General features: G+C 49.4%; 8 protein-coding genes across 8 annotated transcripts; 5 read left to right on the top strand and 3 right to left on the bottom strand.

Moving 5' to 3' along the window:
- Positions 1-3383: 3383 nt before the first annotated feature.
- On the top strand, positions 3384-5108 carry L3040_007414 (uncharacterized protein; the record flags this gene model as incomplete). The annotated part of the gene is made up of 1 exon (XM_007291386.1): positions 3384-5108. One exon carries the CDS (start codon positions 3384-3386, stop codon positions 5106-5108), a length of 1725 nt encoding a protein of 574 aa, XP_007291448.1.
- A 161-nt stretch (positions 5109-5269) lies between these two features.
- Positions 5270-6051, bottom strand: L3040_007415 (uncharacterized protein; the record flags this gene model as incomplete). Its single annotated transcript, XM_007291385.1, has 2 exons — positions 5270-5902; positions 5956-6051. 2 exons carry the CDS (start codon positions 6049-6051, stop codon positions 5270-5272), a joined length of 729 nt encoding a protein of 242 aa, XP_007291447.1.
- Positions 6052-6511: 460 nt separating this feature from the next.
- Positions 6512-7054, top strand: L3040_007416 (uncharacterized protein; the record flags this gene model as incomplete). Its single annotated transcript, XM_007291384.2, has 2 exons — positions 6512-6665; positions 6717-7054. 2 exons carry the CDS (start codon positions 6512-6514, stop codon positions 7052-7054), a joined length of 492 nt encoding a protein of 163 aa, XP_007291446.2.
- A 1114-nt stretch (positions 7055-8168) lies between these two features.
- Positions 8169-8993, top strand: L3040_007417 (uncharacterized protein; the record flags this gene model as incomplete). Its single annotated transcript, XM_007291383.1, has 1 exon — positions 8169-8993. One exon carries the CDS (start codon positions 8169-8171, stop codon positions 8991-8993), a length of 825 nt encoding a protein of 274 aa, XP_007291445.1.
- A 2624-nt stretch (positions 8994-11617) lies between these two features.
- L3040_007418 (uncharacterized protein) lies at positions 11618-12564 on the bottom strand (the record flags this gene model as incomplete). Its single annotated transcript, XM_066154858.1, has 4 exons — positions 11618-11652; positions 11736-11831; positions 12184-12382; positions 12562-12564. 4 exons carry the CDS (start codon positions 12562-12564, stop codon positions 11618-11620), a joined length of 333 nt encoding a protein of 110 aa, XP_066010748.1.
- A 1049-nt stretch (positions 12565-13613) lies between these two features.
- On the bottom strand, positions 13614-15618 carry L3040_007419 (uncharacterized protein; the record flags this gene model as incomplete). The annotated part of the gene is made up of 4 exons (XM_007291381.2): positions 13614-13925; positions 13975-14124; positions 14170-15398; positions 15555-15618. The coding sequence occupies 4 exons, from the start codon at positions 15616-15618 to the stop codon at positions 13614-13616; spliced, it is 1755 nt and encodes a 584-aa protein (XP_007291443.2).
- Positions 15619-18632: 3014 nt separating this feature from the next.
- On the top strand, positions 18633-21165 carry L3040_007420 (uncharacterized protein; the record flags this gene model as incomplete). Its single annotated transcript, XM_007291380.1, has 3 exons — positions 18633-19256; positions 19320-20378; positions 20425-21165. 3 exons carry the CDS (start codon positions 18633-18635, stop codon positions 21163-21165), a joined length of 2424 nt encoding a protein of 807 aa, XP_007291442.1.
- A 1144-nt stretch (positions 21166-22309) lies between these two features.
- Positions 22310-23734, top strand: L3040_007421 (uncharacterized protein; the record flags this gene model as incomplete). The annotated part of the gene is made up of 5 exons (XM_066154859.1): positions 22310-22542; positions 22623-22693; positions 22781-22979; positions 23079-23611; positions 23700-23734. 5 exons carry the CDS (start codon positions 22310-22312, stop codon positions 23732-23734), a joined length of 1071 nt encoding a protein of 356 aa, XP_066010749.1.
- Between the last annotated feature and the right edge of the window lie 1610 nt (positions 23735-25344).

The raw sequence follows: 25344 nt of genomic DNA on the forward strand, positions 1-25344 counted from the left end.
TTTCTCGAGCCCTTCCTTCTCTATTATTAATTAGTATGATGCAAAGGCAGACCTGCAGTGCACATTGCCGTTTCTACTAGTATTATGCTCTCTCCTCATGAATACATATTCGAAAGTATAATCTTGCAAGGGATCTTACCAGCCCTTCAACCGATCAACGTACGACGTGGTACGTAGTACGTCGTAGTATAAGTAAGGATTCATCCAGCCTGGAAAAGTATCTTTGAGCCAGCTTTTGGTCCTCTGCCATGGAGAGCTGATCGCGGCTTTGCGCCATTCAGAGATCACCGCTCGACGATTGACGGAGCTCAACTGGATCCGGCATCTATTTATAGAGGGGGCTGGAAGTACGTAGGAAGTATTATAACCCTATAGTACCGCACATTACACTTTCCAAAGCCGCCCCCGCTGACAGCGCTATACCGACTGCTTTTGTACTATTACGTAGCAGGTTCCTATTGCACGGCATCGTGTCGCTAGATAGCGCTTTTGCTAACGTAAAGAACTTTCCTGCCATCTCCGTAGTGCGTAGAATCTTCATCCTTAGCGATGCCGCTTGACTAAGCCAAGGAAAGTATTATTAGATCGGAGATGCGTCCCCGCGGCTGACGATAGCGGGGTTAGCATCGAAGTTCCGGTTAAGAGAAACTTTAAGCTGCATACCTACATAATAAAACTCTGCTCAAATGCTAGCTACCTTAAAGGCAGGCACGGGTCCTGTAAGAGTCCGACTTATCGCCTTCCTAAGGGTATTCCGAACGTGCCGGCATTCGATCCCGACCTGAACACTTCGTAGAGGAAGGTGGTTTTCGCTACTTGAATAGTTTTTTTTTTTAATTACCAAGTCTATTTATATCGATAAAGTTGAAACTACGAAAGGAAAGAGACATGAATCGATATCAAGTCCCGGGTCTTTGATCCCGCGGTATCGCAGCGTTAATACGGTCGGTATATTCCAGTGCTTTTTATCAACGGCAATTCTTCGTTATCGATGTTTTTGATCGCTGTGATCGCTTTTTATAGCGATTACTTATCAGCGGCTTAATGCATCGTCTTTCCGATTGTTTAATCGAGTATCCGATCGAGATCCTTTTTTTTTTCTCTTCGTATCTTTTATACTCGTCATCAATGGTAGTTGTAAGCGTCCTCGAGCCAGCATCTGCCAAAGGTTCTCCTATCGTATAGCAATCCCGAGAGTTCCGAAGAGCTAAGCCGCTACCGTGTTTACTTCATTCGTTTAGCGTTTTCATATAACCGATCGTAAATACCGCTGCTTAAGTGTGGAAAAAAAGATGGAATCCAGTCGTTGGATAAAATCATCGAGCTGATCGATAGTACCAGGTTCGAGTTTTGCATAGAAGAATATATTATAATACTTATTTCCTATCGTTAATCGGTTTCCGTTCCGTCGGCAAATACGAGAGAAACGGCTGGCATCAAGGTGCATCGCTTCGATTGCTTCGAAAGGTGCGTTTCTTTAATCGGCTTTACGAATATTATTGAAAATATCGTAGGCTCGTAGCTAGCGCTGCGTACAGGCTCAGAAGGCCGTCTTCGCTGGCCTATTTTAATTGTATTTTGTTAAGAACGAGCGTCAGACCAATTAAATATTTAACACCAATTTCTTAATAACCGTGTTTTAAGAATTTAGACGGTGACGGCTCTAGGACGGCCGGCCATGGGACGGCGTAAAGCTCGAAGACGGTTGTAAAAGTGAACTATTCTGGATATAAAACTAGTATTTATTTTAAACGGTCCAAGGACCGTCTTTTATAAAAGAAGGTCAGAGGATCGCTGAAATGACCCCCTACCTGCCTTTAAGATAGCGATCGATCGATCAACTAAGCTCTCGAAGCGAATGTGGCTCCTAACTATTGTATAAAAGCAGACTTGCAGTGCACATTGCAGCGTCTAGTATTATAAGACTATACCGCACGACAAACAGCTACTATTCAAATGTTCGAGAAGAGAACGTATAGAATTCGGAAAGAAGAGAATCCATAATCGTAGTTCTCAACCGCAGAAAGGTGGTTTTCGACTGCCAGAGTGCGAATCTGGCTTGCAAGATAACACCCGTGAGATGTCCCTTTCTTCTTACTAAGCGCTTAGTCAAGTTTTTAACGTTCCTCCATAGCCCAAGCTCAAACGGATGCACTCAATCAGCGTAGCGGGCCGTGAGTCAGGTGATAGTATTCTCTAACAGTGTACGTACGGTCTTAGCCATGATCTACAGAACGCGTAATATAAGCCAAACCAAAAGAGAGAAAAAGAAGAGAGAAAAAAGAACGCCGAGAGTGAGAGCCAGCTCAAAACGACAGACAGGAGTTGGAACGAAGCAAAGCAAGCTTGAATTGGATTGAAGCAAACGCCGAGGAGACAACGGGGGATTGTTGTTGTTGCTGTATTTATTTACGTCGGGCGGGGAGCAGGCGAAGCCTGCCGCCCTGGGACGTCTCGTGGGGTACGGCGACGTGCTAAGCTAAGGAGTTACATACAAGAAGGCTCGAGAAAGCAATTCAAAGTGCTGCAGCGAGAGCTACTGTCGTCTGCGCCCTTTCCCTATGGATAGGATAGATCACAGTGAGAGAAAATCTCTCGTCAAGGGAAAACCACAAAAGAGAATCAGGCAGGTACAGACTGCTGTAGCCAGCTTATAGCGTTGGCTGTGCGAGTCGCGTAGCGACCAGTATCAAGGCCGGATCGGAGTCAGCCGAAAAGCACTTACAAGTGCAGAGAAAACCCAAAACAAAATACCCAAACTCCAAAAGAAAAAGAGACAACGGGGGAGAGCCACGGAGGACGAGAAATGTTTCATTCGGTAGGCAGATACGGCCGATCGAATCAACAAACAGCCTGTCTGTAGATCCACGGACGGCACCATGCAAACAAACAAACAATCTCCGTAAGGGTTTATGTAAGAAGATCCGGATGCGAGAACTGATGCAAATATATTGTCTCGAGTCACGTGACCTAAATCCACAATCCACCCGGCGCCTCCCCCTCGGCAGCGCTTGCATCCCGCCCACCGCCCGCCAATCACGGCTCAGATCACACTGCATACTGCCGCTGATCTTCCCGTCGGGTCGCCGTGACTCGCTGGGAAAGATGCAAAAATCTATTTTGAAGGCTGTCGCTCTCCGGCACAAGGCACAAAGCACAAGGCACAGCGGCCCATACGCGCTGCTGCAGTCAAGAAGACTAACTAACTACCAGAAGCAAGATGTATGTATAACTGATGGCTGCTGCCGTGGTAGTGCCCTCGATGGCCGGTGCGGATCAGCTCAGCGCTGCTCTGTTTGTACCTTAAGTACTGATTACTCGAGAATTTGAGATTTCAATTGCTGGGCATCTGGAAAGACGCAATACTGGATGAACACTGAAACATGCCGGCCGACCACCACCAGGTGAACATGGGCTTGAAGCTGTTTCCTCCCCCGCCCAGGGACAAGACGAATGCGAACCCGTCGAGGAAACCAAGTCTGCGTCACCAGCAGGAATCGACCATCGCTGTCGCTCCTGCTATGGCGACATCGGGAATGGATGCTCGACCATCAGCCTTGGGAGTGGAAACGATGTCGACGGCAACGGCTGCTCCGAATGGCAATGCGAATGCTCATGGCAATATCAATGGCAGACAGACTCCGCAACATGACTCAGCCCCTCCCATCACGACTCCTCCTCCAGCACATCTCATTGGGGAAATCCCTCGCTCACATACCTCGTTCTCTGAGGCTCCGACGCTGGTGCGGAGCAATAGTAACGCCTCGAGCAATTCCAAGACGGCCAGTAGGTCTCCTCAGAGGGGAGAGCCGGCCATCATGCGCTCCATATTTCCCAGATACAATCCTCATATCGCATTGGAACATCAAGCATACTTCCCTACGCAGAAAAGCCCGACACACATCCTACCGACCAACATTAACAGGAGACCCTACTCCCCTAGTCTCAGCGAGGAACGGAGCATCACAAGTCTGCAGAGCCCGAGGCCTATTGGCTTGCCGAATCAAGCTCCGGGTCGATTCCCGCGAGGGGTGCAAGATGAGACGATCTTGGAGACATCGTCTAACGGCGAGCTGAAGGAGTTGTGGAAAGTGGTCAATGGATGGCGAGTGTCATCTTCAGAGGGACGGAGGTTCTGTCTGAAGATGACGAGCGACCCCGAGGAGCCGACCCACACGCTTTCGTCCACTACGCAACCGTTTTATACACTCCGTCTCGTGCCAACATCGACTTCTGCCCAGATGACGATGCTGCGACATGACCCGAATAAACCTCCTATAGGGGCTGGCTCGCCTAAACTCGCTTCGTCGAAAATTAAGCCTGTCATGAGCACCACCCTCGAGGAGACGGCTCGACGTCTGCCTCCAAACGATGGTTTGGTGGCTCTCCTCTATCCCCGGGCTGCGTCAGACATGGTCATAGAGCTCGCCAATAAGCCAAACCGAGCTGACAGCGAACAAGTCATCGCCGCAGCAGAACGCGAGTGTGGTCGTCTGGTGTGGGACGAAGACAGTGGGAAATACTATCTCGTGCACCCGGCCATCTCGACACCATTTGTTGTATCGATCCATTCCTCGCCCGCCTGGTCCCGCGTCGAGTACACCCTGGAGCATGCCGAGCTACCACACGACATCGTCCGTCTTGTCCGTGATGGGTCTGGATCCGGATTCTTGGAGATTGATACAGCGGTCGCTGCTCGGATAGACTGTTTCTATGTCGTCGATGTTGTAATTTGCGCGATAATGCTCGTGGGGGTAATGGAAGAGAAGAAGAGTAATGTCGAGAGATTCGAGGCGCCTTCGATTGCACCAATGTCGTCGCCCAGTAGGCATTCGCTTTCCTGGCCGGTGAAGGGGATGAAAGATAAGGAAAAGAAGGGCAAGAGAGAGGTTAAGATGGAAGAGTTTGAGCTGGATCTCGAGAGCCAGGATAGCGTGAAAGCGAAGAAAGAGAAGAAGCAAAAGGAGAAGGTTCCTGGCTGTTTGGGCTTGATTTGGATGCTCATCAAGTTTTTGGTATGGATGACAACGATGAGTGTAAAGGCACTCGCCAAGATCATAATTTTCATCAGCAGGTGTCTGACAAAGAGTGAAAAATCAGCTGTATGAAGGAAGGATTGGGGCGGCGCAAAAGTTGGGTGGAGTTCTATTCCTGGGTATCGATTTCGGTGAGCGTCTCTGGCGGAATATCCCGGCGCTCCAAGGAGGAAGATCATAAATAGACCAGGATGCAGCTTTCGACATGTTCTGACGACCGATTGAAATGTCATTTATCTCTTGCGTTCTCGCACCTTAAACTTGGCTCCTCTTTTTGTGACTCCGGCACCTACACTCGGCGATTTGCCCATCCTCGCTCGCTGCATCTCCAATGCTTGCTCGGCGTCTGTCAATGCCTCCAACCGTTCGCGTGCGGCATTCAATCGACTCTCAAGCTTATTTGCTTCCTTCTGCTGCATCCTGCGGAGATTTCTCGTCTCGATGTCTTCAGACTTAGTCTCCTTCTCGTTTTCACTGTCGTCCGAGTCGATATCCAGACTAGTAGACTCTTCCACCTTCTGTCTTTGCTCGTCCTCATTGTCGACAAACACAATCTTCTTCCCCGCGCCCTTGATACCCACAGCTCTTCTCTCCAATCCCTCCACCTCCTTCAGGGCCTTGTTCCGCATCGTCCTCACATACCCCAGGTCCTGTGTCTTAAACAGCCTTACGGCATCCATGCTTAGGGCCTCATTGCCTCTATCGCCATTGACCGTTCCTGTGCGATTCTTTCCGGTTGTGGCAGGCCCTTTACGGGACATCATACCAAAGTAGAATTCATCGGGGTTCTTCTCGAGCACCTTTTGTTTCAGGGCCTTGAGCTTCTTTTTCTTCTCGTTGAAATCGCGCGCACGAGCGGAGTAGTCCTAGCGCTGATGTCAGTATCTCCTGACGGGTAGGTATACGCCGTGGATAGTACCTTGTGCTTCTCTAACAGTCCCCATTTTTGTCTCTCCTCTGGCTGCCCTCGCTCTCGGTGGTTCCGCCGTTGGACGGCATTGCGCATGGAAGACATCTTGGAGTATTCCTGCGCGTTAGAGATAAGTTCGGTCACTTGATGTCGGCGTTCGTTGCTATTTGGGTGGGGGTGGGTCCTGCAGTGTCCGTAAGGTGTGTGATGAAGGTCCTGAGGAGATTCGGACTTTCTCAGCCTCATAGAAAAATCCGACGCTAAACACGGGAAGCCTAATCCCAAAAGAGTCGATGAACATGAAGGACGAACATAACGAAATACCGTCTTCTGCCCCCTTGCAACAAATACCCATGCGATGGCTCTCTTCTGTATAAGTTTTACTCGGCAGAAGGCTTATTTATTGGCAGTAAAACTGCTATGATGAGCATATTTGAGGTATTTACATTACATACCACGTGACTTAAAGCTAATCACTTTGGTCAAAGCTCCTCGACCTCGACTGAGATCGTCCCGAGACGTTCTACACCTTGACCTCTGCAGCCCACTGTATTTGATGGCAGCTATGGAGCCTCCTAAGCAGCAAGTTGGGGAAGAGGAAGTTCCTCGTCTGCCTATGCCCTCACGGAATCCACTGCCATTATCCTCCGGACAAGAGGCTCAGGTTAGAGAACTTTACCATGCGAGGGTACGAGGGTACTGCGCGCCGGAAATCAAATGTGCGTATTCCTCAAGCTATATGTGGAGTTCAAGGAGCTGAGATTTCGCAGTATTCGCGGATTGTGCCCGCGGACGAACCTTCACCGCGCCTTTTAAATGCAGAGCACAAAATCGAGCGATGAATACATGTATGATAGCCCACGCTACGCCAGCCGAACAAGACGCCGCTAGAGAAGAATGGTTCGGACTACGGCTGAAGAGGCAGAAGGATCGAGAGGCCAAAGAGGCGAGGCGGATAGAGCAGGAGAAGTTCCATCGGGAGTGGTGGGGCTTGCCGCAAGAGGATCGAGATGGAGACAAGGGGAGAGACGTTATGCGGAGGGCTGAGAGAGTTGGAGGATTCCCCAAGCGCGACGAAGATGCGCTCAGCAAGGATCGACACAGATGACCCTTGAGCGGATGTGTAAGATGCATGGCATGGCACGGCGTTTGGGCATTTGTTGGTGTTCCGGGAGGTCATTTTGGGTGCATGCTCTTTCTTGGGAGCATGTATATAAATTAGGGATGTATGAGGCTGTATGGAACCGCCTTTTGCATAGCCCTTTGATTCGGGCTGTTGTGGGCCACATGTTTGGATCTTCTCGAGGGTCGAGGATCACCATACCAATATCCTGCGCGGGCCTACGAGATTCATCGATGTGAGCTGTGGAAGGAAAACACATCTGGAACTGGAATCCATGGCAAAAAGTTGGTCTGTTTTGCAAAAGGAGACCGGACCGGTTCTGCGTGTACCATTCACTTGCATTTGGCTTTTATCTCCTTTTCGGAATCCAGTGCTTGCTCGTCTCTGCCTATTTTCCTTCCTGGACAGCATCCCATGGAATTATCATTTGGTGCCATCCCCGTATCAGCTTTGAGTAACTGTGGATTTTAAATGCTGCCTTTTTACTTCTTATCTCCTGGCTTTTCTACCAGATTATTCCACCTCGCCTTCAGAGACAGCTGTTCAAGAAACTGGTCATCGACCCATCATTGGATAATTTTTCCTACAGAGAGCATGGACTAAGCGTGGACCAGCGCTTGAGAAGGTCGCTCCAAAATTTTCATATAGGCTATTGAATTTACAAATTCAATAGCCTGTATGGGACGGTCTGTTCACATAAATACAACTTCATCGCTCAGCAGTGGCCTTGCACCCAGGAGTATGACAATTTGAACTTTTATATCAGAAATCGATAAGCCCTTGCTATAAATTTTCATTTTCTATTCTTGACGTTGAATGGACTGCTTGCTTGCAATACATAGTGGGCCGTCACCTTCGGTCTAGCTGTAACTGAGAGCTACTGGATCACACCAACCTCAGCCACCGTCAACGGGCATTAAGTCGGCAGATTTTTGGATTTGTATTATCTTGGACATGAACATGGTCCAGACCTCCGTGTTCTAATTCAATTACACCTAGTCGATTCACCTGCTGCGCAATTCGCAGTTACGGACCACTGGCTAACATCTACCCTTCTCTTTAGACCAGCGCGAGGAGAACACCACATCAACCACTTACAATGTCAACAACAGATAAACCCCCCATAACTCCGACTCGCATACCGAGCCAAACCATCTCAGCCCCGAAAACCCCCACTTTGCCTCAATCCGGCGCTCTTGAAACCACGCTTTCCATATCCCCCGACCCTTCGGCGATCTACAACCGTTCATTCCGCCCAACAACTCCACCGCGACCGCTTGCCTCACTCCTCCCTAACGCTCTTCGCTACCCCGATACTCTGGGTACGCTCATCGAGGTTCGCGACTCAGAGGACAAGGGCCTCGGCGTCTTCGCCCTCCATGATCTTCTTCCAGGAACGATCCTCCTCTGTGAAGAGCCCCTCGTGACTCTGCAAGACAACGGTGCCCGAGCCGACCCCCTCGATGTCACCGTCAACGCCCTCTCACCCGAGAAGAAGAAATCCTTCCTGTCACTGCACGCCTACTCCCGCAACAAGCACGAGTCTCGCAGCCGCAGCATCGTCTACAGCAACGGATACAGCATCATGAAGGACCTCGCCACCGGCGTCTTTGAGACGGCGTCACGCATCAACCACTCCTGCGTGCCCAACAGCCACTACGTCTGGAAAGACAGCATCGGCAAGATGGTCTTCTATAACCACTTCAAGCTGTTGGAGGGCGATGAGGTCACCGTGGACTACGGTCACAAGACGAAGATGCTGAAGCGGATCTATGGCTTCGATTGTACCTGCGGCGGGTGCACGGATTCGGGCTCGGATGGGCTGAGCAGCAGTAGCAGCGAAAGTGCCGCCAGAGCGGAGGAGCGTACGAGCATTGTCGAGGTCCTGCATCATGGAGAGGATTCGGACCCAGCATCGGGCTGAAGAAAGAAAATATCCTGGGATGCGTTACAGTTTACTTTCGTTCCGCGTCGATTTTTGCGATCGTTTCCTCTTTTTTTTTTTTTTTTTTCCTGCCTTGGTTGAATAGCGATGAATTTGACACGGAGTTGGTGAATTACCTCTCCACTGTTCAACCCAGACTGAGTACCGCTGTTGAATCACAGTTCGTATTTGCGATGAGAAGTTCCTTTCAGTAGAACATGCATACGAAGTAGTAGCTGGTACATATCAGCAGGACAACCACCCTTAAGAGTAGTAGCAGGCTCAGAAGTGAAGTTCAACCACCGTTCGATCTATCGATCTACACGTTTTTTTTATCTATCAAGAGAAATAAGTTCCTTGTCCGTTGTTTTATCCGTACAAGCAGTTTTCTAGCCAAAGCCAGTCGTTGCAGATGAACACAACGAAGGCGATCGTAGTCTTTTTTTCTTTCTGTGTGTTTCTTTAGCAGCATAAGAATTTAAGACGGTAAAGCGAGGAGATACAGTAGTTTGAGAACCAACTCCATCTCTAGTAGTATCAAGTCAAGAAAGCACCTTTTTTGCTAAGTCGAGTTGTGGTTGATACCTGAAACCCCCTCCCCCCCCCCTCTCCTTTTTATATACAGGCGTCATCATCATCATCATCCTCTTCTTCAACATAAATACCAATCGGGAACCGCTGAAAAAAGCAACGAGTTCTCCGCTACCAAAGCCAGAATCCGCGTCCCTGCCCATCGCTCTCACGCCATCTGCCACATTTCATACCCGCCCGGCGCAGCACGCCCATCCCACAACGCTCCATTCCGAAACAAACAACTCCTTTCTTGCCATTCCCCAAGACAAGACAGTCGCTACTTAGTTAGTTAGTCCGTCTACGAAGGAGATTAGCCAGCTAGATAGAGACACGGTCCAGGTCCTTCGTCGGTCTCCCGCGGCCCTCGCTTCGCTTGACGCGAGTTGGATTCCTAGGACAAAACATAGGACGCGAGATGGACCTCGAAGCTGTATCTACACATCCATTTGTCTATTCATCTATCTATCTATCCCTATGGCAAATATTAAATATTAAACGTGAAAGAAAACCTCTGTAGAGTACCAACCTAGGAACCTCCTAGCACACACATATACATATATACATACATACATACATACATATACACATACATACATATACACATCCGCAAATGATCTCTCCCGCTCGGGCCGAATTTCCAGTCCAGTCCAGTCCAGTCCAGTCAGTCCTTCATCCCTCTTCACCTCGCGCCATACATTCTCGACCGGCAGTCAGTCAGTCAGTCCGCACAGAAAAGCACAACACAACACAGCACCGCACAGCACCGCATCCCCACCATAGCGACACTCCAGCTTACCCTCCACCCAGTTTCCCCATATTGAATCTCCCTTCTCCCCTTCTCCCCTTCTCCCCTCCCCTCCCATCCTCTCTAGATTAAGCAAAAGCAAAAGCAGAAGCAGAAGCAGAAGAATCAGAATCAGAAGCCATAGCGCCCAAAACCACGCACGCGCAAAGCGCAAAGCTCAGAGATCAGAGATCAGAGATCGTGAGCGAGCGAGCGAGCGAGCTTAGACCGCTGGGAGAAGAAAGAAAGAAGAAAGAAGAGGAGGAGGAAGAAAAAGTATTCACCAAGTTCTATCGTATCATATCATATTATATCACAGTACATTACTTAATACCAATTAAATCAACTAATGATCATAACAACAACAACAACACCACCAACAACACCAACACCAACAACACCAACAACACCAACACTAACAACGATTCTCCAGAGATAATAATACGGCCGGCCGGACGGACAGAGTATAGCTAGCTAGCTAGCGTTGGGGAAAAGGGAATGAAATGGGATTGTATTTGTATTTGTATTTGCGTAGGTAACCTACCTACCGGTACCTAGGTAGACTTTCATCATGATAATAGTGATGATAATAGTGATGATGATAGATGATAATAGATGATGATAGTAGTGATGATAGATGATAGTGATGATGATAGATGATAATGATAATAATCAGAAAGATGATGAGAGAGGTTCCGGATGCGAAAACGAAAAACACAGAACAAAAAAAAAAAAAAAAAAAAAAAAGGAGAAGAAAAAGGAGAAAAAAAAGAAAAAAAAAAAAAAAGACACGTGGGGAGATGAAAAACAGGAGATGAGGTATGTCGCTTGGTCCTCGTAGAAACTTCTAATTTTGAGAGCTTATAAATTTACATCTGGGCTGAGAATCTACCAACGGTTCCACCCACATCTACATATCCCGTTGCGCGGGCGACAGCCGTGATTGGAAGAGAGAAGAGAGCAGATGGGCCCCCCGTGAGACTCGCTTGCGTATTGTCCCTGTACTTGACTACTAGAAAGCTTCAAACGGTTTGGTAGCACACGCCAAAGCAACAATTTCGCATCGTAAACCTTCCTTTGAATCTGCCTGCCTATCGTACAAGGGCCAGAGCATACAGCGCCCGACCAACCGTATGAACCCATGAATGTATCGAAATTTTTGTGATCCCCCTCGCTCAGAACCGCAGAGCCGAGAACTGGGGCCTCGAGCCAAAAAGAACTTCGTCCGCTACCCGCTTCACACTTCATCTAATGTGCCCACTCAAATCTAGCCGGAGAACTTCCGTGTGACCTTTGCAATGACTGTAAAGTTTAGTTTGTATTCTGTGAAGCGAGAGGCTAGGGAGTTTTTGGTGAAGGGGGATTGATATGGGTAGGAGACGTACTGTGTAGCGCAACGACACTGAAGATGAACACCAGAGAGAGAACGAGGACAACGACGGGGTCAACCTTCAATCCTGGAGACTCGTCGGTGTAAAGTCCTGTTTGTACATCAGCATGTGCTATAATAGTCATTGACCAGAGATATAATCGCCAGGGCCCAACGATGCCACTGTCTCACGCAATTCGCTCCAGAATACTCGCATTTCCGTCCAAGGACCGAATCAAGCGCTGACTGGCCAGTATAGGAGCTCTTGTGATCGGCCTGAACTGGACAAAATGCAGAGCACCACATTCTTCACTCCAGCCATTTTCCATAGCTTTCACAGAGCAGTCCTTCACATTTCTCTCCAACTCTCAAGTCGCTCCTTTCTCACACCGCCCCCCTGACCCATTCTATCTCCCAGCCATCATCTACACCGAAACACCGAACAAGAGGAAAAGGCCACCTACTCAGCATAGTACTGCTCGACCCGCCAGCACCCGCCGCTCTCGTAGAACTCGGCCTCGCATTCGCAACCTTGTCCTTCTGGTCGGCAGCCGCACGGCGTCTTATCGCAGTCTTGGGTCCGCCCGGGGGCGTAGGGGACGAGGGTCGACCCGTGGCGATGGCAGCGGGCGAGTTGACGGGGGAGGCGGAGCGTGGAGAAGACTATTTCGCGCGTCATGTTAGCATAACATGCATGTGGAGAGGATAGGCATGGTGTAGGATCGCGGGTTGCAGGTGGAATTCTTCAAAGAAGACCGAGGGATGTCCAGGAGATACTGAGAGGGAGGTATTGCTTGCGCTTGTAGAGAAAAAGGCAAGGCAAGAGAGGAAAGGATTGTTACCATTCTGTAGCGTTGTGGGTGAGAAGAAGGCGACAGCGGCGAGTGATGAATTAGCAGAGTAAGGAGTGTCGATGGGGCGTTGTCAAAGGTCGGGAGAGTGAAGTTGGGGATGTTGTCCAACTTTCTCTCGAGTTGAGGACACGAGCGACATTGAAAGGAGGCTCGGTGCTGGCAGGGGGTTTGGAGCGCTAGTGGAGGTGGGTCACTCACTCGGCTTGGACATGGACCGCCGCACTGAGCTGGAAATCTGGGGAGACAAAGGCGAAGAGATCAAGATGGAAAGAATGTAAATGTAAAGGTAAAGAAAGGTAAATATAAATATACATGTACATATAAAAATACATATAAACATACGGCATCATGGACCGCACGTCCACGGGTACGTTCACACAAGTAACATGCATTCAATTCACGGCCCCCAGAACTAAAGCGGATTTTCCCTTCGATGCTCTCGCCGCACCATGCCATTCAAGTGTTGCCTAGGTACCTATGGATCGATGCACTCGCTGGCATCACTTACCCCAACTTGAATCCTCGACAGAGACTGGGATACATACAGAAAGTTGTCGATTTTACGCCTATGCCCATGCTATGAAGAGAAGAAGATGAACAAATGAAAAGAAGAAAGGATTCCGACATCTGCATCCCATGTTTTTCCTCGCCAGGTATCAATTCCTCTGCTCGCTTCCATTCGGACCATGACAAAAGGAAATGTTGTGACGACAGCACGAAGCTGTGGCGCTGTAATGCCTTTTCCGAGGCCGGGACTCCATTCAAACTTCCGTCGCTCAAGTCCTCGTTGTCGATCCGCTGAAATCTTCTGCTCCCAGCCTCCCTCCCCCCCCCCAACCGACCAGAGAGGCCTGTGTCCATTTTTGACGCTCGTGCACCCACCCCGTCAGTTGTGAAGAGAGCCCACTCTGGTCTTGCCAGATACAACCCATTATTTAGATTAAACACTACATTGTACAATGAAGCCAAAGGTATCGACCGAAACGCCATCCGCTATGATAGCAAGTATATTTGCATGGAGGAGCGCATAGTATTTTGCTTCAAAGGGCGACATCGAGGACAAGGCTGACATCCCGTACCTGCGACCCTGCTAGATCTTCGAGGACGGGAATCAGATCGAGGAGCTCGTTGTCGTGGGCATCGGAGAACCAGCTGCTGATTGGGACAGCGTGCTGGGGGTGGAAGATGTACGAGGTGGGGGAGTTGTCGATGATGATAGTCTCCCGGAGATCTCGGCCGACCTGAGATAGATCCTTCACATAGTTCCCTTGGTGATTGTAACAACTTTCTCGGAAGAGGCGATGGTGAACAACTTTGTGGATATCTAATTGGTCAAGTAGAGGATCACCGTACTGTTTGGTATCAGTACCTGAATTTCCATTTAGTCGGAGTACAACATACCTTGGAAACAGAAGCTGTGAAGACTACCACCTCGTATAGCTCGCCAACTCGCTTCATAAATTGATCAACACCAGGCCGCTTGATCACATATACATTATGATACTGGCCCTCGATCTCGACGGGAATGGTAAAGTCCGCTTGATGTAGGATCTAGCAAACTCAGTTCACAGTTCCGAGTAATTGGAATTAACTTACCTTAAAGCTACTGTGGACCAAGGTCTCGTCGAGATCCAACACCAGACACTTCTTTCCCTGAAATCTTGGAGTGATCGGTGGAAGTAGCCATTGCGATTTCTCCTCTATCGACTCGGCACCAGACGGGTTGTCGGTTGGCACGGTTTGAGGTTGCGGAGCTGGCGGTGGAAGGGGCAGGGCTATCTTGGTGGCTGTCTCGTCTGTTTTGATATCTGGGATAGGTATTTCCTCTCTATCCGCTGGTATCGGCTCAGGGTCGCTCATCTTAATGTCGCCTTCTTCATCTGTTTGTTCTTGGGCAGGTTCTGGAGTACGTGAGCCTTTGGACTCAGACCTGGATGGACCTTGGACCTCCACAGCTGGAATTGGCACTACCGACTGGCCAGCGCTGATTGACTCCGACCTCTTTAACAGTTCGGCCGACGGTGCATCACGTGCAATCACATCTGTTTGATTTCCATCGCTGTTTGCCCCTTGAGGCATATCATCTCCCGTGGGAGAGTTTAAGCCGGGGTTTGAGGTGGTAGCTTTGTTACGCTCTTTCTCGTGTTCTTTCTCGAGATCGGTCTCCTTCTGAGCATCCTGGCGAAGAGCATCTTTCTCGATTTGGGAGTTGTTCGGGTTGTTGTTTGACGGCGCCGGTGTAACCTGTTCGGGCCTGCTGGCTGTTGTCGTACGTCTTGATGGCACCTTTGTGACCTTGTTTGCTAGGACCGCTGCATCGTTTGCATCTGGCCCATTGGCGTGACCCTGAACCCCACAGCAGAGAAACGAGAGAAAGCCCTTCTTCTTCTTAAGCTGGCGAGAGCTTGCAGGTTTAGATGACGTGATCTCCGTGGTCACGCCCGGGAGGGCCGATGCTCCTTGTGGTGTTATCGACATTTTGCTGCTACTTGTTGCACTCCCATTCCGCCCCCGCCTCAAAATGCTACCGCTCGATTCCTTCGATCTGCCCCCTATGCTGTTTCTCGAATCGCTTGCCGTAGCACCGCTCAGCCCGGTAGATGTTGGCGATGACTGTATCTTGTGCGAAGAGGATCGGGACGGAACGTTCAGAAGTTTGCGGTCTTTGGTAAAGGCCTCTAAAGCTTCGTCTTCGACCTTCAAGGAATCCTTCTCCTGTTGTGAGCCCGACAAGGCAGTTTCGGCAGATTCCTTGTTGGTTACCATGTATTGGGCGGTTGAGGTTGCTTGAGTGGAAGAGCTTGGTAGGTGAGGAGAGTTTGTCACTGTATTAGACATGATTAGCTTCCAATGGTTGATGCCGGAACACAGCTTGCGCATTCGATCTAGAGTTCTTCTCCACACAGCGGAGGGGGATCAGATCGGACACCCACAAGTTGATATGTCCAGTGCAGGTGGTTTTGGTGATTTTGATGCCTTACCACCCTCTGTGGAAGTCGAGCGGTCAAGATTCTGCTCTGTCTGCTGTACTATCTCATTACTCATCGAGGGCAATTCAACACAGCAGAAGGCCCGTTGAAGGGATACAGGCTGCAATGGTATGAAGCGCCTCTACCCCAATTATATCTGCTCTGCTCTGCTCTGCTCTGCTCTGCTCTGGATTGCTTTGTCTTTGTCTTTGTTTTTTATTTTGTAGGTACGCGTCGGCGGGTGAAAAGGGTGGGCGGTATCGAGCCCTAATACAGCGGTTGTTGTCGCGCGCTCGAGAACACGAATGAGAGAGAAAGCGGTTGGAAAGCAAGCGCAGTAGGATGCGACAATTGAGTAGAGGAAGAGAACAGAGGAAAGCCGGGAAGCCGAGAAGCCGAGAAGCTTGAGACGAGCTCGAGAGGAGCGGACAGGAGGGCTAATGGAAGAGACCGGGCGGCGGCAGGCAGGTAGGCAGGTAGGGAGGTAGGCAGGTAGGCAGGTAGGTTAGGAACGGAAGCAAGTCGGTAGGTCAGATTTGGCTTGGGCGTGAACCAATTTCCCAATCTTGGCGCTAGTGACTGACTAATGGGGCTGGTTAGTGCCTCAGGCGGATAAGGTGGCAATGGGAACGAGGACCGAGCCGAGAGCTAGCGTTGATGGGGCAATGGATGATATACCCCGTAGCTAGTCAATAAACTAAGTAAGCTAAGTAGGGAGTAAGTAAACTAAGCTGGAGTCAAGAAACTAAACTGGAATCAATAAACTAACATGGACCGAGGTAGTAGGTACTAGTCGATAAACTAACACGGAATACGGAAAGCAACTAGGGACCCATCGGGACAATCATAGTAGTACTTATACTTATACTGCGCACGTTGTATTACCAAATCAAGAGCTGCCTCCCGGGAGTATATATATACTTCTTCACGAATCCTCACGACGCAGTCCATCCGATGTATTCTGTATGCTACTTCTATGCTGAGGCCAGTCTACCGAACGGGCCTGGCCTGGCCTGTGCATGCGTTGTTGTCGGCGGGCAAACAAGAGATTAGGCGCCCTGGACATTGTCCCCGGATTCCACTTTTATCCTATCACATATTACGCCCTCACTCCAGTACTACGTCCCAGGCGTAAGTATTACCCCTTGAGGGTAGGATAACCAGGGAGTTTAAAGTGGAAACTAGACTTTTGAGGCACCCTCGAGGGGTAATACTTAGGCCTGTACCACCGTATATCCAGGGGAGCGGAGCAAACTCATCTATCGCTATCAATCCGAGGACTCTCAAGAACCAACCATCCTTCAGAGATGGCATCTTTTAGGAATTCATATATCACATACCTCCTGAACTAGTGGTATATTCACGATATCGAGATTACGAGCTCCTGGTCGGAGTGAGAGCACGAGTAAGTCACATCGGATGGGTCAATCATAGTTGTACCTACGGAGGTTTCAAGAAGTATCCATAGTTAGTGTACCCGCTTCTGCTGTACCTTTCCGTACGCTGTATGGCAACTTTCAGCCTCGGCGGCTACGAGAGACTAGGATCGGGCGTGCAAGAATCGCTACCTATTGTTCCGCATCGGTTCTCGCCTGTCACAGTCGTAAAGGAAGATATGCGCGTCAAGTGTGTATTAGAACGGGGAATGAGAAACAATCGAAGGGTCCCTCGGACGGTTCAGACTGGTGGAGTCGGCTTTAGGAAAGTCCTACTACGCCTCAACGATGCACACCGCGTCAACCGCACGCATCAATCACGTGGCTGGGCTGGGAGCCCCAAATACTACGTATCTTTGCCGATGGTCAACGTCAGCCAGGCTGCATATTGGGTCCGCCGCAGGTCCCAGGGATTGTAGTCAGGGGTCTTCTGGAAAGCCGTGGCATTTGGATTCGGAGCTTCAATGACCGGGCTGGAGAGCGACGACGTCTGCAGCGGCCGGGGGCGAGAATATTATTGATGTTGATGTTGATGTCGGTGTCGATGTCCGACCGTGGGAACCAGGCACGGCAGAGAGGAATCCGGTCAACAGCTGCTGCCACCGATCTCGAGGCACAGTGACAACTAATGCATCCATGTCTATACACGTCAGATCAAACTCAGAGCTCGCTGCTTGACTTGCATTTGGCAAAGCTCGTGCCTCACACCGGCCCCTCGCTTGTCCTCCTTCCTCGATACAGATCAACATTCAAGCGGTAAATCTACCCAACTCTTTCTTGGGGGTTTGTTCTCTTGGCTGATATTATTTATTAATAATGGTACAAGTTTTCTTTAAATAGTAATCATACGCACTGGCAATATTGAACACAACATGGCGTCCTTTTTTTCTCTTCTCTTTGGTATTTATCCGCTTCTATAGATGGCCGAACTACAAAGCCTTTCTAGTTCCGGCCATGAGTCTTGAAAACATACATGCATCTCTGCCCAACTTCTAAATACCCTCCCTACCTTTCTTCTTGGAGCTTGACCCCCATCCGAGGCTTTGATCTCCTGTGTCTGTGTTAGTGCATAAGCTATACGGAGGGGCGTACGAAGACAGACTACCGGTACCATGATTCTTTCATTATGATGAACATCGGGCGTTACACTCTCGGAACTCCTAGAAGCCCTGTTTATCCGGAGTATCTGGAATCTGATCCTTTACTCGAAGTACCTCAGCAGTGAGCAAAGTGTACCCCGTACAGACCGTATCCGCCAGAACCTGCCTCCAATACTCGCAATCCTAATCTTGAGTAAATAGTTGTAGCAGATGGAAGCGAGCGCCAAGCGAATCTTTCGACCCTGTCGTTTGTTCACATGCCTCGGCTATTCAACATCCCATATCCCACATCCCCAGACTGTCCTGTCCGTCCGACTTGAGAACAACTCTCGATGGATGCATTTGACGCCACTCGAAGCATGTTGACCCGGCCATGGTCCTAGAGAGAGACCTACCCAGAACAACACGACCTTTGCCCTCTCACACCTCTCCTCGCCCGTCAGCTGTATCAACAAGGACAATAGGCCAGAGCTATGAACACGATGACGATGTAGAGCAATCGACAACACCAGCAGCACATCCACATCCACAGCGACAGCGACAGCGACATCATCATGGCCTCCCAATCCACTCTCCGACACTCCGCAGATCCCCTCGCGAACAACTTCTACCATATCTACACGAACCTCCTCCGGCAGCGCTTGAAAGGCACATCCAAGACCACCCGCCTCCTCGGGGCGCTCGCCCTCACCCTCTCCATAATCGCCAGCGGCGAAGGCACACGCCGGTGGTGGAACTCCCGCAAAGCAGAGAAGGAGCAAGGCCGTCACCTCTTGCGCAAAAATTCCGGGCTCAAGAATAAAGATGGCTCCCGCATCATCTACGTGCCCTACAAGGACTCCACTTCCAAAGTCACCATATCCCCCACGAAAGCCCTGACCTTCGATGCGCATCGACGGCTGTTCCTGAATCCGCCCAGGGTTTCGGGCCTGGCTGATGGAATCCCGCCGCCGCAGACGAAGCCGGGGCTGAATCTGGCGTTTCTGCACCAGTTTTTGAGTTTGTTGAGTATCATGATACCAAGATGGGGGAGTAAGGAGACGGGGCTGTTGGTGAGTCATGGGGTATTTTTGATGCTGAGGACCTATCTGTCGTTGGTGGTTGCGAGGCTGGACGGAGAGATTGTGAGGGACCTTGTGGCGGGAAATGGGAGGAGTTTTATGTGGGGAATCGTCAAGGTAAGTGATAGCAGGATGCAACGATTTCGGTCGATTTCGGTACTTGAGGCTAATTTCAAAAAGTGGTGTGGCATTGGCAGCTTTGCCTCTTATACGAATGCCATGATCAAGTTTCTTCAATCGAAAGTCTCTATTGCCTTCCGTACACGTCTCACGAGATATATCCACGATCTATATCTCAACGATAACCTGAATTACTACAAACTCTCGAATCTGGATGGCGGCATTGGCCAAGGAGCAGATCAGTTCATTACCCAAGATCTCACACATTTCTGTGCCGCGGCTGCCAGTCTTTACTCGTCACTGGGGAAGCCTTTTGTAGACCTCCTGGTCTTTAACTACCAACTATACCGGTCTTTAGGGCCATTGGCCCTGACAGGGCTGCTGAGCAACTATTTCCTCACAGCTACCATTCTGAGGAGACTTTCTCCGCCGTTCGGAAAGCTCAAGGCTGTCGAGGGCCGTAAGGAGGGTGACTTTAGAGGGCTACATGCCCGACTGATCGCGAATGCCGAAGAGGTCGCATTCTACGGCGGCGCAAGTATGGAGAAGAACTTCCTTGATAAGGAGTTCAAGAGTCTCAAGAAGTGGATGGAGGGTATCTACACTTTAAAGATCCGCTACAACATCCTTGAAGACTTCGTTCTCAAGTACAGCTGGAGTGCATACGGCTACCTTCTGAGCTCGCTCCCAGTGTTCTTGCCAGCCTGGGGCGGTCTTGGAGGGGTTCAAGAATTAGCCGATTCCTCGGTCAGCGGTGGCCGCGAGAGAGGCCGAATGCAGGAATTCATCACGAACAAGCGTCTCATGCTCTCGTTAGCTGACGCTGGTGGACGCATGATGTATTCGATTAAGGACCTCTCGGAGCTGGCAGGATATACGAGTCGAGTCTATACCTTGATCTCGACCCTTCACCGAGTACATGCAAACGCGTATTTTCCTCAACGGGGCACTCATGCCGAGTTGTACTCTTTGTCGGATGTGCAAGGTACTATTCACAAGGGCTTCGATGGAGTGCGGTTGGAGAATGTGCCAGTTGTGGCACCGTCCGTTTTTCCCCATGGGGGGGAGGAATTAGTCGATTCCCTCTCCATTATAGTGCATCCTGGAGAGCATCTCTTGGTAATTCCTTCTGATCTGACAAGGATTCAGTGCTAACAGTCCCCAGATTTCCGGTCCTAACGGTGTCGGCAAGAGCGCTGTGGCACGTCTCGTCGCAGGCCTTTGGCCCGTCTATCGAGGCCTCGTGTCTCGCCCTCGCACTGTAGGCACAGACGGCATTATGTTCCTCCCCCAACGTCCCTATCTCTCCGTCGGCACTCTTCGCGATCAAGTCATCTATCCCGACGGCGAGCTCGAGATGCAGGAGCGTGGGCGCCGCGACATAGAACTCAAAGGTATCCTCGAAGAAGCCCGTCTCGGCTATCTACCCGACCGCGAAGGAGGGTGGGATACTCGCAAGGAATGGAAGGACGTGCTCAGCGGCGGCGAGAAACAGAGGATGGCCATCGCGCGGCTGTTATATCACGAGCCGCGGTATGCGTTCATTGACGAAGGGACAAGTGCTGTGAGCAGCGATGTCGAGGGTTTGCTCTACGAGAGGTGTAAGGAGAAGGGGATCACTCTGATCACGATCAGTACGAGGGCGAGCTTGAAGAGGTATCACACGTTCAATCTCACCCTCGGCTTGGGCGCTGATGGAAGTGAATGGGACTGGGAGAGGATTGGCACCGAGCAGGAGAAGATGGGTGTTGAGCGGGAGTTGCGGGAGTTGCGGGAACAGCTTTCGAAGGTTCAGGAGTGGGAGGAGCGGAAGAGGGAGATTGATGGGGAGTTGGCGAAGGTGTGGGTGGAAGGTGGTGATATCTTGGAGAGTCCAGCATATGTTGATCCGCCCGCGGCAGAATGAAATCCCGTTATTCTCGTTCGTCACGATGACACGAGTCCCGATCCTCTGATCTGATTTGGTTTGATTTGGGTCTTGTATATTACCTTGTCAGCCCAAACTCTTTTTTTTTGTCCCTTTTTTCTATCTTTTTTTTTCTCTCCTTTTTTTCTCTCCTGTTTTTCTCTCTCCTTTTTTCTCTCTCCTTTTTTCTCTCTCCTTTTTATTCTCTCTTTTTTTACATCTCTTTTTTTCTTCTCTCCCTCCCTCCCTCCCTCTCTCTCTCTCTTTTTTTTTTTTTTTCCTTTTTTTCACCAACCAATCGTTCCAGCTCGTGGCAGAAGATGAATCAAGTCCATGCTCGCCCGCTCGTCGTTCACCAGCCCCGCCGATTTCGGCATTCCGTTGTTTCTATCGTCTGGATCTTGATATGGTACGTCGGTAGGTCAGGAAGTGAGTGAGTGAGGAAGTGAGGAAGTGAGGAAGTGAGGAAGTGAGGAAGTGAGGAAGTGAGGAAGTGAGGAAGTGAGGAAGTGAGGAAGTGAGGAAGTGAGGAAGTGAGGAAGTAGGTGAGGAAGTGAATGGATAGATGGATAGATGGATGTTGGCTACGGGGGCATAGGAGATAGGAGCCTTCGTTTTGGTGTTTGATATTTGATAGTTTGATAGGTGATGTTGAAGGGGTTGATTGAGGAGGGGTTCGGTAAGTACGAGCCTATAGACCGGTTGTAGTGTTGGTCGGGGGATGATTGATTTTGGGATGAATAGATAGCTTGTTGTGGATGAGGATTAGAAGTTTTTTTTTTTTTTTTTTTTTTTTTTTTTTTGGATGATTAATAATGAATAGGGGGTTTAGTTTTAGCTTCGATATGGGCTTTAAGAAAAGGAGGAGGAGGGGGCGTAGGTCAGACTGATGGTAGGCAGTATCAGGATCATGTAGATCTAAAGCAATACTTACAAGCCAAATGTACTGAGACGTCAGCCCGCATGCGATGATCGTCGGGTGTGAATCATGTGATGCAGAATGTCACCTACATAACAAATACGGCTCACGGTCTCCATCTTCTTGGGATACTTGGTCTGTTCTATCTCTCGATTCGAGCTTGGTTCGACGTTGGTTTGCTGCTGTTTACCTACTCGTGGTCTGTATCGATCTCGAGTTTTCAAGATGGCATCGTCATATATCAATATCGGTCTCCCGACGTCCATCTTGCTTGCCGTGGCGTCCCTGGGCGTCGACGCCGCGTTCAAACCGCCAATCAATAATACGTTGGAGCAGAGTGTTGAGACCGAGTGCAAGACCTGTCCGTATTCGCTGTGTACGAATAAGGCGTTCTACGAGTATGATACCCAGGTCTCGCTTGTGTGTTGGACGACTGGTGCTGAGATTGACGGAGATACGTATGTTGAGCTTCTTCATCGTTCTCGCAGCGACAGGCTGTCTCTGAACGCTTTGCGTGCAAGTGCTAAAGCAAGAATAGGACGTGGTTGAGAACTTCGGACGATTGCTACGTTACCGAGTATGACTTGATGGATATCTCACCTGTTGATTGTGAGTCCCATCTCTCTGTATGCGAGGATATGCGCGGAGATGACTGACTGACTGACTGACTGACTGGCTGGCTGGCTCCTGTGATAGACCAGACTGCACTCTCATACTGTGGCTCCGCATCCGAAGAGCTGCTTCTCACATATGACAACGCAACCGTGAAGTACGACGCCGAGTGTAACATCTGCCCCGACAACGCCTCATGCGAGACTATCAAGTACTTGAGGCCCGGAACAAACGTAACAGTTACGTGCTGGACGGCCGATGGAGAAGCCGTCATCGGCGACACGTAAGAACCGTTCCCATCCGCGTCATTAAACCCTCCCAGGTGGAATGGATACATCCTGAGGGAACGAAAAGAAAGAAAGTCTGACGAGAAACGTCCCAGCACCTGGCTCAAGACCACTGACAACTGCTACGTCAACGAGCTCCACCTGACCGAGCCCGCCAACAGAACCGTCCTTGACAACTGCGGCCCCATCGGCTTCGTGCAAGTCCGCCAGACCGACAACACGGCAGGAGTAGCAGCCTCCTCTGCCGCCGCCCCAGCCAACGAACCCATGCCCGAACCCGTGTCGTCGTCCACGAGTACCGTCAGAGACAGACGACACTCCCCGGCCCGCGCCCCAACTCCGATCCCGGAGCTGCCGCTCGCAGAAGCAGCAGGCTCAGAGTCGGCGCTGCACAAGAGGTATCTGATCAACATCACCGTGGGAGCCGACTCTGCCGCGTGCCACTCGGCGACGGCGTCGACGTCAGCGGTCGAGACGCGGTACCCGCTCGACGCCGTCGTGTGGATGCAGTGCTACGCCACCTCCAACGACTCGTCGACGACGATGGACCGTGCCGAGCAGTACTGGTATCTGACGACGGACTTTTGCTACGTCCGGGAGGAGGACTTTCGGGAGAGCTTGTTCGATCGTGAGTTGCTCCTTCTCTAAATCGATCGGTGAGGAAGGAGACGTGGATGAAGTGTGTGCTGATTACTTACTTGGCTCGAATCATGTAGAATATAGGTTCCCGCGATGCTCGTTGTTTGAATGAATCGGTGTCTGGGATGGGATCAGTTACGAAGTTACGTAGGTTGGGAGGTAGATCCGACTGTGGAGAACTGAAGTGCCAGCCAGGGCTGTAAGTAAGTAAACCAAGGGAAGCAAGATTTTGCTGCATGGAACTCATACGGGCATATATATATATAAATATAGCTAAAATCGTAAGTGAAGTCACCACCAACTCCCACCACCACCATCAGATATCGAATCCCCCTCCCCCCATCCCAAAAAAATAAAATTAAAAATTCAAAAAATTCAAAAAACAAACAAAAATCCAAAAATCCAACAAAACTCAACTGGAAGCTCAAATCCATGGGAAGCGGGATTAAGAGGTTCCAGTCTACAAACCTAACTGAATAGGTTTTGTCGTTGGGGGTTTTTATCAAACAGGTGTACTTGGAAGCGGCCAGCAGGCTCATAGCCACTAAACCACCATGCCATTCCTCGCTGTTGATGGGTGGGGGAGGGGGGTGGGGTTGTATGAGGGAGAGGTGAATTTTTTTGGGGGGGATGGGGGGGGATGGAAGTGGGGATGGGAGGAGGGGAAGGGAGGGGGACTTGGATTTGGAAAGGAAGGAAAGAAGAATGAATGAAAAGAGTCTATTTAACACAGGAGTTTTTTTTTCGTTTTTTTTCGAAATTGCTGATTTCGAGATCCCTCTCTTTTTTTTTTTTTCTTTTCTTTTCCTTTCTTTTTCGTAATATGAACGAAGTGGAATTGCTGGAGCTGTATTGTTACTTGTAAGGGGTTTAATAGTAATAATAAAGCGAAAGAAAATAAAATAAAATAAAATAAAAAATAAGATAACATACTTATATACATACCAAGCATACCATACATAGCATACCATACATAGCATACCTTTTCTACCTCCCCCCCCCCCCCCCCCCCCCCCGACGACGACGAAGAAGAAGAAAAAGGAAGAATGATTGGGATTGGTGATTAATTGATTAATTAATTGATCTACCGGTCGGTATTATAAAAGATATGTATATACGGTATGTACGTAGGTATTTACGTATATATAATACAATACAAAAATATAATACAATACAAAACAATACAATAAAGTATAACATAATACAGCACACCACAGCACAACACAGCACACCACAAAGTATCTATCTATCTATCTATCTATCTATCTATCTATCTACCTTTCTCTTCTTCTCCCTCTTCGAAACTTTTATCTTTATACTCTACACTCTACACTCTCCAACAAGCCCTTCGCTTCGCAGTAGTCGTGGCTTGGGACAAAGCCGTGCGTACTTTATACTTTGTCCTTTGTCCTTCAACAGCGAGTAAGTAAAACGGATAAAGAAAAAAGGTAGTAAAGTACCTATCCAAACGGTTTACAGTTTACAGTTTACAGTTTACAGTTCACAGTTCACAGTTCACAATCCAGCCGCCCCTCTCCAAACAAACCATCTAATTCTCTTCCTTTCTAAGAATTTCAAGAAAAGGTCGTTGCTTAGCTTTAGCTTCAGCTTTAGCGTTAGCTTTAGCTTTAAAAATAAATTAATAAGTAGATAAGCTATCCGTTATTACCATAAGACTTAAAGTGTGATTGATTGTGTTTATAAAGTAGACAGATAATTAAG

Source organism: Drepanopeziza brunnea, assembly GCF_022702325.1.
Source record: "Drepanopeziza brunnea f. sp. 'multigermtubi' strain 214-2 chromosome Unknown ctg13, whole genome shotgun sequence".
NCBI classification, from domain to species: Eukaryota; Fungi; Ascomycota; class Leotiomycetes; order Helotiales; family Drepanopezizaceae; genus Drepanopeziza; species Drepanopeziza brunnea.